This window comes from Danio rerio, chromosome 6 (genome assembly GCF_049306965.1).
Source record: "Danio rerio strain Tuebingen ecotype United States chromosome 6, GRCz12tu, whole genome shotgun sequence".
Classification (NCBI taxonomy): Eukaryota; Metazoa; Chordata; class Actinopteri; order Cypriniformes; family Danionidae; genus Danio; species Danio rerio.
The window spans coordinates 40195370-40210598 of record NC_133181.1 but is presented as its reverse complement, the minus strand read 5'-3'; the positions used below and the strand labels follow the sequence as shown (position 1 = coordinate 40210598).

Sequence of the window (15229 nt, the reverse complement as noted above, 5' to 3'; positions counted from 1 at the left end):
TATATTCACTGAGAAATGGATCAAAATATTCATTTTCAAAATGTGGTGTACTCCATTATGCTGAGCACTGTACATTTGTATATTTAAATCAACTGATAGTCAATTTAAAAAAAAGAAAAAAAAAGGAAAATTGAAAAGTTTTTATAACTTAATAAAACTCTATGAACTATTAATTTGAAATTGAACTTTGTGACAACATAAGTTTTCCAATTTCATGAATTTTTGCTGAAAAAAAGTAATATTAATTTAGGTCAAATTTAACATTTTAAAATAAAAGTGTTTTATAGTGTAACTTTAAAGAACATAAGTTTGTTTATATAATGTAACCAATGTTTTCAACATGTTGTTATGTTTCCTTACTGAAAAAAAGTTAAAAAGTCTAAGGAAAATCATGAGTTTGAAACACAATTAATTATTAAAGTCATGAAAATTATTTTAATATGCAGTAGCCCATTCATCACAATGAAAAATGACTTTACGCAACCACAACATATATAAATATAAGCTTGAACTGCATACAAATGTAGTCTACAATTTTGGATTTTAGCTTATGTTATGTACACTACTTAAATTCGAGCGTGCCTATTGCATGTTATATACATAATTGGGATTACTGGCATGTGCGCTTCATATATCCGCTACACGTACAGGACACTTAATATTCACATCTGACACTTTCACCTGTAACACTGAGTATCTTGATGCAGCAACTGTTTTATAGACAAAGTAGACGACGAAACACAAGATTCACTGTTCACACAAACAAAGTGCTACTTCTGTACCAGTGGAGTGCTATTGTGATTTTGCGTCAGACGTCTGGCAGAAATGAAGAGAAACAGTACAGTAGCCTTCATGCAGCAGTACAATAAATAATCTGTCTTGTGTTCGCTGCTCTGGATTGACAGCATGTTCGATCGGTTAACACTGTTCAAATCCAGCCATTAGTGACATCGCCAAGGACTCCACTGTAAAATAATAAAGAAACAGGTATGGTAAAACAACATAATTCTGGTCTGTAAAAGCATTTCATTCCATTATAAATTTTTAATTTATATGAATTGTTATATATACAGTTGAAGTCAAAATTATTATTAGCCCCCAACCCCCCCGGTATATTTTCCCAAATTCTGTTTAACGGAAAGAAGATTTCTAAACAGTAGTTTTAATAGCTCATTTCTAATAACTGATTTCTTTTATCTTTGCCATGATGACAGTATATAATATTTTACTACATATTTTTCAAGATACTAGTATTCAGCTTAAAGGGCAATTTAAAAGCTTAACTTGGTTAATTAGGGTAATTAGGCAAGTAGTTGTATAATGATGGTTTGTACTGTAGACTGTAAAAAATGTATATGTTGCTTACGGGGGAATAATATTGATCTTAAAATTATTTTAGCCGAAGTAAAACAGATAAGATTTTCTTCAGAAGAAAAAATATTATAGAAAATACAATGAAAAATGCCTTGCTCTGTTAAACATCATTTGGGAAATACACTCACTGGCCACTTTATTAGGTAAACTGCCCAACTGTTTGTTAACACAAATTTCTAATCAGCCAATCACAGGGTAGCAACTCAATGCATTTAGGCATGTAGACATGGTCAAGACAGTACAAGACTGGGCATCAAAAGGGGTGAAGAAAGGTGATTTAAGTGACTTTAATGGTGGCATGGTTGTTTGTGCCAGAGGGGCTGGTCTGAGTATTTCAAAAACTGCTGATCTACTGGGATTTTCACACACAACCATCTCTAGGGTTTACAGAGAATGATCCGAAAGAGAGAAAATATCCAGTGAGAGGCAGTTCTGTGGGTGCAAATGCCTTGTTGATGCTGGAGGTCAGAGGAGAATGGCCAGACTGGTTCGAGCTGATAGAAAGGCAACAGTAACTTAAATAAACACTCGTTACAACTGAGGTATGCAGAAGAGCATCTCTAAACGCACAACACATCCAACTTTGAGACGGATGGGCTACAGCAGCAGAAGACCCCACCAGGTGGCACTCCTGTCAGCTAAGAACAGAAAACAGGCTACAATTCGCACAGGCTCACCAAAATAGGACAATAGAAAATTGGAAAAACGCTGCCTGATCTGATGAGTCTCGATTTCTGCTGCGACATTCGGATGATTGGGTCAGAATTTGAAGTCAACAACATGAAAGCATGGATCCATCCTGCCTATCATCGGTTCTGGCTGGTGGTGGTGGTGTAATGGTGTGAGGGATATTTTCTTGGCAATTGAGCATTGTGTCAATGCCACAGCCCACCCGAGTATTGTTGCTGACCATGTTCATCCCTTTATGACCACAGTGTACCCATATTCTGATGGCTACTTCCTGCAGGATAACACGCCATGTCATAAAGCGTGAATTATCTCAGACTGGTTTCTAAAAAATGACAATGTAATGTGTATTTATATAGTGCAATAATTGTGTATGGCCATACACCTAAAGTGCTTCATAACCATGGTGGGGGGGTCTCTCCTCACCACCACCAGTGTGCATCATCCACTTGGATGATGCGATGGCTGCCACAGGACAACGGCGCCAGTGCGCTTGTCACACAACAACTGTAGGTGGAGTGGAGAGACAGTGATAGAGCCAATTCGGTGGATGGGAATGATTGAGAGGCCATGATCATAAGGGCCGATTGAGGGACTTTGGCCTGGACACAGGGGTTACACCCCTACTCTTTTTTTTTTTTAAGGAGAACTGCCATGGGATTTTTAATGACCACAGAGAGCCAGGACCATGGTTTAACGTCTTATCCAAAAGACAGAACTCACTGTACTCAAATGGCCTCCACAGTCACCAGATCTTAATCCAACAGCGCACCTTTGGGCTGCGGTGGAACAGGAGATTCGCATCGATTCTATTATGTCAATATGGACCAAAATCTCAGAAGAATATTTCCAGTACCTTGTTGAATTTATGCCACGAAGCATTAAGGCAGTTCTGAAGGCAAATGTGGGTCCAACCTGGTACTAGTAAGGTGTACCTAATAAAGTGGCCAGTAAGTGTATTAAAAAGATAATTTTGACTTAATTTCATTAACACATCTATGTAATAATTGTATATATTTGGTAATATTCAGCAAATACATACTGGGGGGGGTAAGGTTCTATATTTTCTTCAGTAATCAAGTGTCAGATTCAATTTAATTAACAAAAAGTGATTTTATATACATGAAGATATTAAATGCAACTTAAGTTTTTAAAGTTTTAATTACATTTGTGAAACTATCATTTCCAGTTAGAGTGAAATAATGTCCAAGTTAATATAAACATTTATATGCAAATGAACAATTGTCTGACCTGTACATAATTAAAAAAAAAGTGATTCTACAAAATTGTATTTTATTTGACATGATTAAAAAATAACTGCCACCAACTGGGTGAAACCTAGTAGTTCAAATGATATTGTCAAAGTATAAAGATTTCAAATGGTATATAAAATATTATTGTACAGAATGCTACTTCATGTTTATTCTGTAATTCAAGCTAAAAATATGTGTGAAGTCATTATTTATTTGCTCAGAATAATTAATCGAGACATTTTATGTCTTTATATCAATTCATTTTAACTTTTTAAAAACATTTAAAAGACATCTTTTTGCACAAGTTCTTAATTACCAGTAAGGTGAGCTGGTTTTTACAGTCGAGTAGTGTTTGTACATGGATTTTAACCTTTTTTCTTTTACTGTAAAGCACTTTGTGACTTCTTGTCTGGGAAATGTGCTAAAGAAATAGTACATTATACTTGATATTTAAAACCCACAAATTGATCCACAAACATTTAAACATGCTTTCTTTTCTTCACACTATTGTTTTAAAATGCACTGTAGTTTAGGACTTACGATGAGGAAATGAGCCTCTGCAAACAGCCTTGTTTAATATGGTCACCAGAAACATGTGACAGTTTTTAAAATCCGACTCCATTTTGTCAATCGACTCGATTCTGGGGAAAAGAAGAGAGACGTGAATATTGCAATCCACAGTCATGAGGAAAAAAAGAAAGCTAAAGAGAAGTGAAAGCTCATGGTCATCAAGCTGAAGTGAAAGCTGTGAGATAGGGATACATGTAAGATTTTTTTTACTTACTTCCAGGCCCCAAAACCAGCCTGCCATCTGTCAGAGAAGATGAGAACTAAATTCAGCACTTTCATGATGGCCTCCTTGACAAAACTGACCTGCAAAGACACAGTAACCCCAATTTGATGGATCAGAAATATTCCAAATATCTATACCGGTTTAAAAGATTAAGAAAACTAGGCCACCCATCAGAAGTACATTTTCAACCGTGACATGCAATTTTGTGCAATAATAAGTCAAATTTCGAGATTTTTTTTTTTTCAATGTCTAATTCCAGCGTACTTTCTCTCTGAGCAGACATCGGTCATGAATGGTGGACAAGTATCTGTAGTGGATTTTAATGAGCTGGTCCAGGTCTTTTGCCTCCTGTACTTGGTGTTGAAACTCTAGACCCGTACTATGCAATATCTGCGAATAAAATGAATCAAATAAAAACAGATGTTAGAAACACAGTCTGAACTCAACTACAAATAAAGCAAGCTTTCTGCACGTTTTATGTAGGAAAATTTAAGGCTTTGAATTATTTTAAGACCTTGTAAGCAAGCTTTAATAATACTTTGAAGGGAACACAATATGTCCAAATGTTCTCTAAATGTATAACAGTTTTATTAGCAAGAACATAAGAACTTTTATATTTTTTTATTTATTTTATAGCTTGAGATTTAAATAATTCCAAAACTAAAATAAACCTTCTGATCACACTGTAGAAAAAAAAAAAAAAACGATGTTCTTCTTTAGTATTTTTGTCTAGTTTTTCCAATGTGAATGTCGATATACATTTACTTTAGAAGCAAAATGAGATTTAATAAGCTGCCTAATAGGTTTTCTATAAAAAGGAAGTTTCTTATTGGGTAGAAAAGTCTTTTTTGTAGTCCTTGTAGTTTTAAGTATAAATTCACTTTTGTTCAATTTATGGGATGATAATCGGTTTCAAGGTATACTCTAGAAATCACAATTTTAAAACCGCTAAAATGTTCTGTTATACCATTTCAAGGGTTATTTGTGTTTTTAATTTGTTTGTTATGTATTGTTCATGAAATCTGTGTTTTTAAAACTAATGAAGAGAGCAAATGTCAATGATTTATTTTAACAATTTAGCCTTACATGTTGACAGTTTCAAAATATTATAAATGTTTCACAAAAATAAAATTGTGTTCAATGGAAAAAAAAAAGTTTTAAAACATTTAAAAAGAACGTATTTTAGAGCAGTAATCACAATATTGTGATACCATGGTGCTTCTTTCCAAGGTTATCATACCATCAGAAACATATATCGACCCATGCCTAGTTTAATTTCATTATTTCTTCTTAAGTCAATGTATCCTAATAGTTTAGATGTTTATTTTGGAAAACAAAGATCCTTATGAAGATATTACTCAATTAGTTTAAAACTCAACGCTCTAAAATTATCTATAATAATGTTCAGTTTCTTACACAGATCAATGGTTTCATTTCATACGACCTCAAAATATCATCAAAAGCCATGGGTATTACTTTCGTGTTGCTTTTTAATAATACTCTAATAATTATAAAAAACATCGACTTGCATTTTGTGAATCACTGAAGACTACAGCTTCAGCTAAAACAAATCTTTGTTAAAGGGATAGTTCACGCGGAAAAAAATACTCATCATTTATTCTCCCTCATGTGTTTTTAAACCTTTATGAGTTTCTTACTTCTGCAGAACACAAAAGATATTTTGAAGAATGTTGGTCACTGATTTTACCATTGATTTACCATGGAAAAAAATAGTGTAAAGGTCAATGGGTATTAGATACCAGCATTCTTTAAAATATCTTCTTTTGTGTTCAACAGTAGAAACTCAATTAGGTTTATAACAAGTAAAGAGAGTAAATGATGACAGAATTTTCATTTTTGGGAAAACAATCTCTTTAATATTATATTAGATAAAAATAAAAAAATCAGCTACATCTTGAATGGCCTGAGAGAATGCAAAGTACCAGCAAATTCCCGTTTTTGAATGAACCATTTCTTTTAAAGCCTTAAATTGAAGAAGAACAAATGATGATAGAGCTGCAGAAACCCTGATAATGACTATTACCCATATATATTCGACCCACCCTTGTCATAATGTAATTGTGCAGGCTGTTGACAAAGTGCATGAGTTTGACCCTCAGGAGAAACATCCTGTGAATCTGCTGGTTTATGGACTCTTTGGCTGTGTTTTCCTCAGGCTGGCCTCCTTCTTTCCTCTTAGCAGCTACTGTCAAATCTGTAGGAAAACCCATTATTAATATCAGGTACGAACGAGTGAACCTGAGAATAGAGTGAATAAAGATAACTCTTTTGTCACTGTAAAAAAAACCTGGATTGTGGAACTAATATGATTTTCAACTAAAATGTGAAGCTGAATAATTATGATGTACACTCACCGGCCACTTTATTAGGTACAACCTACTAGTACCAGTTTGGACCCACTTTTGCCTTCAGAACTGCCTTGATCCTTAATAAAATAAATATTTCTCAGAGATTTTGGTCCATATTGACATGATAGCATCACGCAGTTGTTGCAGATTTGTCGCCTGCACATCCATGATGCGAATCTCTCATTCCACCATATCTCAAAGGTGCTCTATTAAAATTGAGATCTGGTGTCTGTGGAGGCCAATTGAGTACAGTGAACTCATTGTCATGTTCAAGAAATCAGTCTGAGATGATTCATACTTTATGACAGCATGTAATCCTGCTGGAAGTAGCCATCAGAAGAAAGGTACACTGTAGTCATAAAGGGATGAACATGGTCAGCAACAATACTCAGGTAGGCTGTGGCATTGACACAATGCTCAATTGGTACTAATTGGCCCAAAGTGTATCAGAAATCGAGACTCATCAGACCAGGTAACATTTTTCCAATCGTCTACTGTCCAATTTTAATGAGCCTGTGTGAATTGTAGCCTTAGTTTCTTGATCTTAGTTGACAGGAGTGGCACTCGATTTAATCTTTTGCTTTTGTAGCCCCTCCGCCTCAAGGTTTGACGTGTTGTGCGTTTAGAGATGCTCTTCTGCATACTTCAGTTGTAATTAGTGGTTGTTTGAGTTACTGTTGCCTTTCTATCCACCGGCTATTCTCCTCTGACAACAACAAGGCATTTGTGCCCACAGAACTGCTGCTCACTGGATATTTTCTCTCTTTCTGATCATACTCTGTAAACCCTAGAGATGGTTGTGTGTGAAAATCCCAGTAGATCAGCAGTGTCTGAAATACTCAGACCAGCCCCTCTGGCACCAACAGCCTTGGCATGTTCAAAGTCACTTAAATCACCTTTCTTCTCCATTCTGATGCTTTGTTTAACTGCAGCAGCTCGTCTCGACCATGTCTACAAGCCTTAATGCAATGAGTTGCTGCCATGAAATTGGCTGATTAGAAATGTGCGTTAACGAGCAGTCAAACAGGTGTACCTAATAAAGAGGCCGGTGAGTGTATATGGATATCTGTGCTAGCTATAATTTCTTCTCTTTTTATTACAAATAAAAGCAAAGAAAACTTGAGAAATGAAATCAAAACTCACCACTAAATCGTAATGTGTCCAGACTATACTTGGCCCATTTGATCTGAAGTAGCAACAGGAAGACTTGATTGTAGATTTTCTGACACTCTGAACTAATGACAATATCCACAGGCCATGGAACCTGGTGAGAGAAATTTAAAAAAAGTCAAACAATTAGATATAAAAATAATAATAAGTACAATCATCATAAAAATAAATACATTCAAGAGTCCTCAAAGCTAAATAATTTTCGAAATAAAAATATTTAAGGACAAGTATAATACTGGGATGGCACGGTGGCTTAGTGGTTAGCACTGTCACCTCACAACAAGAAGGTCACTGGTTTGAGTCCTGGCTGGGTCAGTTGGCATTTCTGTGTGGAGTTTGCATGTTCTTCCCATGTTCACTTAGGTTTCCTCTGGGTGCTCCGGTTTCCCCCACAGTCCAAAGACATGCACTATAGGTGAATTGAATAAACTAATCATCTTGAATAAACTTAGCCATAGTGTATGTGTGAATGAGTGTGCATTGGTGTTTCCCAGTGCTGGGTTGCAGCTGGAAAGGCATCCGCTGCCTAAAACATATGTTGAAATAGGTAGTGGTTTATTTGGCTGTGGCGACCTCTGAATTAGAGACCAAACCGAAGGAAAATGAATGAATGAAAGTTTAATATTTAAATAGTTTATTTATTACTCAGTTAAAATCAATTCAAGTTTATTTGTAAAGCTTTTCACAATTATTATAGTTCCAAAGCATTACAAAACATGTGTGATGTTACATAACAATTAAAATCAGAAAAATTAAGGTGTGAGTAGAATTAATCCGCAGTTAAACAATATAATGTACTCAAAAAAGTGATGAATATTTTCTATTTTTTTATGCATTTACTTATTGTTATCTGATTGAGTCTTTGCAACTTAAAGCGATTATAAGAAAGTGTTGTTTGCATATAGAGAGTAAATATGTGCTATTATTATTCTGAACGCAGATAAAGCAAAGTAATCTTTAAAGTGGATCTAAAATTTGTAGTTTGTAACCTTATAACTCAGCGTAAGACCATCAAGGTTATTCACTGGCTGCTTTTTCCTCGCAGGATCGATAGTTTCAAGAAAGATGGACAACCTAGAAATCACGAGAAAGAAACAAGCATGAACCACAGGATATGGAGTGGTAAGTTTCGGGGTTAAATGGTAAACCGCAGTGCAATACCGATGACTGTCCTCAGGATGGCGCTGTCCGACAGACTCCTGAAGCTGCACGTTGAGGAACGCCAGCTGCTGCCAGCTCTCCTTCTCCAGAACTTTGTCGAAAATGGCTGTGTAGAAATCATACATGGTATCCCCAGCCTCCAGCAGGAAGTAGTTTCTCATGGCCTGCAAGTACCCCAGTAGCCTTAGAGGACAAAAAAATATATCAAGTCAAAAATAAATAACCTTTAAAATGTTACCAGGAGATTTGTGCACAAAGGAAGCCTTGTTTCCAATTTTATTTACACTCCGTGATCTGTTTAGCCAAGAAAAGTTCAGATTCCTCCTGGTATTTGGTGCGTTTGAATGTGCGTCTTGTGACCACTTGTGTTTGGATTACATTGAGATCCTTCATTGTTTGCGCTCAATGCAATGCACGACTAATGTACTAGCTTTTAAAGCAAACAGGAAAGCCAACAAATGAAAAGGATGTGGATGGCAACTGCAAAAATTTGATTATAATCTGCTTTGATGTATCAGACAGTATCATGTATTGGTGCGCTTCTCATAACACGTTACATAATGACCATGCTGTATTAGGTCAGTAGGCGGATAATAGGTGGCCTTTTGTACTTGTTTGAACTAGTCTGACAAAATAAGAGTCTAAGTTAATGCTAATTGAATAATTTAAGATCTTAAGAGTTGGCTGAAAGTGGTCAAGCTTAATATTTTGAGGGCAGAAAAAAGAAAAAGGCTATTGTTCTTCTGCTTTCTGTATCATTTCCCACTGTCTACTTTTAGATGCTTACACTCTAACATGTTATTTAGTGGCTTTATACATATCAGAATAATAAATAATATGCTACCTTCATAAGATCTATGAATATCACAAAAGTAATATTGAAAATTATACTAAAAGCCCAAAAACATATTGTTTCTAACATTTATAGCAAAATGTTTTTTTTTTCTAATACAAAAAGAAATATTTGACAACTAATTTGATTTTTGCATTCTCTTTGGAAAGCAGTTCTAACAATGCACCTGTTAATTGGTGTTTTTTTTGTCCTGAAATACAGATTTAAGAATGTTGTTTTTTTACTTGCTGTTAGTTAATTTTTTTTATTCAAATTAATATATAGACATGTGCTTTTCCATCACAAAAACATTGCATTATTGGCCTTTTGTCATGATGAAAACTATTGATCCCTTGCATGTATATTTTTTTAGAGTCAAATTTAATTACAACCAACAAATTTAAAAGTCAACAATAATGTATATAGGGCCAAATTGTATAAATGTTCTATTAGCAATTCATAAATAAAGGATTATTATATTTGTACTCCGCTACATTACTCATAAAACATATTTCGCTGATTTCACTGGTTTAACATTTACTTAGTGTTTTAATCTGTAAAAATATTTCAACCAAAAATGAGTCAATCTGTCCTGTTTTGTCTTATTTTTGGGAATATATAGTTGACATTACAGATGTCCAACTTAGCTATGATCCTAGAATCTGGACATTAGGGGACACTGAACACCTAGATAAATCTCATCATAAAAAAATACTTTACACTTCTGGCTGGAACGGCTGAGAAAAAAAGCATTTAATTAACTGGAAATCATCTCACTCTCCAACTACAAAACATTGCATCAACAAACTTTTTTTCCTACTGTACCCCTGAGAAAATACTGTTCAGTGTCAGAGGATGAACAAGTACTAATAAAAATTAATTTAGGGACCTTTTATGGTGTATCTACCTTCTTTTTTTATTTGCATGCTTTAAGCATTTTTATTTATTATTATTATTAATATTTTATGACACTGAAATTTAGTTTTTTTTCTTTGTTTGCTATTGGTTGAACGAAAAAAAAAGTCAGTTAATGTTTGTACAATAATATTTGTTTTACATCTATGTGAAAATAAACTGGAATAATAACTAAATAAAGTATTTGACTAAATCAAAGTCATATTTTTTGTCCACTGTAGAATGGGTCAATTATGTAAGCTTATTTAGAAATATCTGACTGAAAGTTCCAAAAAAGCCCAAGCACGCACCCACTCCCTGATCAGAAAAAGGGTCAAAAGCGAGCAACAACGAAACACTTTAAGGAACAGTTGACCCATAACTGAAAATTCATTCATCATTAAAAGTGCTGTATGTAAGTTTGACTACCAGTGGTTGAACTAGGTATTGCATTCCTGGATCAAACCAAACACAAGCGCAGGTTGCCAGATTGACAACCAACAGGAGCGAGTAGACGAGGAGACTAAAGGCAGATTTAAATCATGCCCTAAATAAAAGCAACGACACCCAATAGAAGGAATATTTGCCATATTAAAAGAAGTTTTTGTTCTAAAAAACACTTCAAATAGATATATTATAAATGGCCTCTATCTCTTCCAGCTGAACATAAGAAAACTATGACAATGATCATCTCAGGTACACTTTGTGTGCTTTATTCATTGTTAAATGCTAATAATGTGAGTATGAATGTCATTTTACATGACATTTATTGCCATACCACTGAAAGCAGCAGCAGATAGCCTACCTCAGATCTTGAAAATAAAATAAACCGTCTATAAACAGAGCTGTGACTCAAAACCAACACATATCAGTGACTCACCATCTACATTTAATACTGTTAAAGAGGTTTAATATGTATTAATTAGATTAGAAACCTTAACAATTCGTGAGTTAGTGTATATTCTGTGCTTCTGAATGGCTGTACTTCAATTTCTGTCATGTTGTGTCTGGTGCAAACAGCCCAATTGCTTATCACTGCAAGTCTCGTTATGTACAGTGTTGTTAGGACACAGGGATTACAATGTAACCTGCTCATCTAACATTTACATTAATAATATTTGTATTATTTGCTAATTAATAACCTCATGTGGAACTCTGAATCTGCTTCTCATTTCGGAGTCTGCTACTGTCTACCGGATGGCGCATTTTGGTCACGGGTGCATGCTTTGAGAGCCTTTCTGAATTGAATGAATTAAATTTGCGGTTTTCCCATCAGAGCAACCCGGAATGCTGAAATATAATTGGCTAAACTAGCAGTGGACAGGGTAAAAGAAACAAAACAAAGACAGGTGTTACGGCACGTAACACTCACATTTTCAAAGCAGAATTTCTGACTTCATCATTTTTTTTTTCATATAGTCAAGAATGTTCACTTGGCATGTTTCCTTAATATCTGCAAACATATTAGGGTATTTATATGCTTTAGAAAAGTCAAAACTTACATACAGCACCTTTAACACATTCTTTACCTGTTCCAAACCTGTCTGTGTTTCTCTCTTCAGAATACCTTCTTTTGTGTTGAACAGAATAAAGAAAACCATAAATGTTTGCAACCATTTGAGTTAAAATAGAGAGTAAATCTTCATTTTTGGGTGAACTATCCTGTTAAATGCTAGGTGTGAACGGCAGTGTGTGTCCCTCATCAACCAAAAGCATCTTAAAACCAAGTGTAAACTGCGCTATCCACTGTAAACAGGCTGACAAAACGCATCTCAATAGCGGAGGTGTAAACAGGGCTGCCTTTCCTGCATTCTCTCACCTGTAGTCTTTCTTCAGGGTTCTCATGAGGTTCCCACAGCATTCAACGTATCTCCTCTCAATATGTGGATACAGACAGGAGCGAAGTGTGAGCTCAAACGTCTGGCATGTCACAGACTCAGAGGAGCGATCCAGAATCACACTGCCACCAGAGAATTTCTCATGAAAGTCATTCTGCTCTAAATAAAGCCTGCAACAGATAACACACATTACCTCAGCGGAAAAACAAGCAAATGAAGTTGTGAGTGAATAAATACCAGGGTTTCTGCAGGTTTGACCAAGTTAAATTTAAGAATTTTTTAAGACCATCATGAATGAAATTTTAGACTCATAATGGGCCAAAGGCTAGGGAATGTTTCAAATAACCAAGATGGAAAAGACTTTTATTTGTCCTATCATTAATATAATTTAATACATTTAATAATACAAATATAAATTATTAATACATAACTACAATATTTTAGATATTTTTTAGCAAAAAAATTTAAGGTATGCATACTCTTTTTTTTAACATAAACTTTCTTTAAAAAAATAAAATGATCAAATGTTTTAAAAACTAAATCTATGCACAACAATCTGTCCAGGTTGGTGTTCTCAGCAGTCAGTACATGGAGCACTTTTAAACAAATGTTATTGTAAGAAAAATAATTAAACCATTATGATAAATAAAGTTAACAATTATCTTTTTAAATAAACAGTTTAAAGTTTTATTGAGATGGATTGTTGGTGATTTTATGGGCTTTGGCCAGAGCAATACATGAACAAAGGAAAATAAACACCTGTTTAAAAAAAGATTTAAGACGTACAACACAATATTTCAGTAAATCTAATACTTTTTAAGGTCTAAACTTTTGATTTTGAGATTTAAGACTTTAAGACCCCACAGAAACCCTGAAATACAGTTCCATGTACTTGAAAATATGAATCACTTTTGATAAAATTAGTTAAAATTTCAAGACAATTTACTGAAATTCAAGATGCTCAAGTTCTTTCATTAACTAAAAAGAAATTAAAGGAATATTTTAACCTAAAAACAAAAATTCTGTAATCCTTTACTCACATCTGCACTCTTTTCTGTTTAAGACAAAAGATGATATTGAAAAGATTTGAAACTGATAGCCATTGAATTACATAGGGTTTTTGTTACTATGGATCTCAATGGTTACAAATTGTTTGCAAAATTTCCCAAAAAATCTTCTTTTGTGTTTTGTTGAAACCACTTGAGAGTAAACAAATTGAGTATTTTCAATTTAGGGGTGTATTATCGCTTTAAAGTCATGGTTCATTTTCCCTTTACTTATTTCGAACCTTGAATTATGAGTTTCTTTCTTCTGTTAAACACCATAAAATAGGTTTTGAAAAAAGCTGGAAACCAGCAACCACTAACTTCAATAGTTGTTTTTTCTAAAATAGTAGTCAGTGGTTACAGGTTTTCAGCTTTCTTCACAATATCTTCTGTTTTGTTCAACAGAAGAAACAAACTTAAAGTTTAAAAGCGCTTGAGGGCGATGGAATGTTGGTGAGCAATTGATAGGCGAGTAAATTTTCATTTTTAGGTGAACTATCCCTTAAAGGAAAACACTCCAGGATTGTTCTCTGCATAGTAGAGTTCAATGAAACTAAAGCATTCAATTCCTATATTTATACATATATTTCTTTTAGAAAATAAGTAAATAAGTGAGACCCTTATTGTTCGGCTGAGATCATGTAGAGCCCTTTGAATCCTGCAATGTTTTTGCCCCAAAATTCAAATTTATTTTCAACTTAAAAAAAAAGACATGAATATCTTGGACGACAGGAAAGTTAAATTCTGGGGTGGATTTAACCCTTTAACATCCTTTGTTGCTTTGTAAAGTCAACGTCAAATCTTTTCTGCATTCTGCGGTCACCTTGCAAAATTAATGGCCAGCAGGGGGTCATGGATGTCATCCAGCTCCAGATGACGTGCCACGATGGACTGCATTTTGATCAGGCTCTTCTTAGTGGCCTGTTGCTCGGTAACTGTATTTGTGGGTGACTCTTCTCCACGCCGAAGACGAGTCTGCACCGACTCCAAGAAGAGCGTGTACAGACTTTTTCTCTCAGCATCTGCAGACACGTCAGAAATATTAAGACAATTCAAACCTTTTTTACTTGTAGAACAAATGTAAACTGAAACTAATAGACCCTTTTTGCATTTCCTGTTTCTCACCAACAGAAGGCTCCTGAATGGGAGAGTAAAACAAATATTTTATTACAATCCTATTTGCTTAAATAATAAACAGAAAACCACTATCCACGATGGTTTTATCAAGACTTTAAGAAAAAGCAAATGAGACTGATGACGACAGGCAGAGAAGAGAATAACGTCAAATTTACTCCCAGCCTCTCAGAAGCTCCATTACAAACACCTCACATAATTAAGCTATTAAAAACTATACAAATATACAAACAATGTCCCAACAGTCTCTCTGAATGATTGTAGAGACATTCATAATTAAATCAGCCTGACATTGAATTAAGTTCACTCCTTTTATGGACCTCTTTGCCCAAAGCAATTTTCATAGATCCACCATTTAAGTCAGTTCCACTATCCTCTGCCACAATGACAAAGTAGCTTGTTTTCATCAATTTTTTTCAAAACAGAAGAAATAATTAGACTTATCTGCAATGTTCTTATGGGTGAACTTGACTTCGCTTGTGATCACTTTCATTTTAGTTTTGGATTTGTAATATTTGTAATTTTCCATTTAGAAGAAACACAGAAGAATCTGTTTTCCTTTGTTTTAAACAATCTGAGACCTCGTTAAACAACCAATTTAACTGATTTCTTTTTCAAAATACCATCTAGTACTATTATCTAGACTAGTACTAGACTAATATAATTCAAACAAGAACT

At 34.5% G+C, this 15229-nt stretch overlaps 1 protein-coding gene across 4 annotated transcripts in view; it reads right to left on the bottom strand.

Annotated features, from left to right (window-relative positions):
• Positions 1-415: 415 nt before the first annotated feature.
• Positions 416-15229, bottom strand: part of tubgcp5 (tubulin gamma complex component 5) — a 28241-nt gene continuing 13427 nt past the window's right edge. For all 4 annotated transcript variants that reach the window (XM_073952987.1, NM_001018141.1, XM_073952988.1 and 1 more), the window contains 10 exon segments: positions 14241-14439; positions 12353-12541; positions 8808-8990; positions 8636-8720; positions 7620-7740; positions 6171-6322; positions 4372-4497; positions 4099-4187; positions 3855-3955; positions 416-965 (listed from right to left, as the gene is read on the bottom strand). In XM_073952987.1, the coding sequence (XP_073809088.1) occupies positions 919-965; positions 3855-3955; positions 4099-4187; positions 4372-4497; positions 6171-6322; positions 7620-7740; positions 8636-8720; positions 8808-8990; positions 12353-12541; positions 14241-14439 (1292 nt within the window). In that variant the 3' untranslated portion in view covers positions 416-918.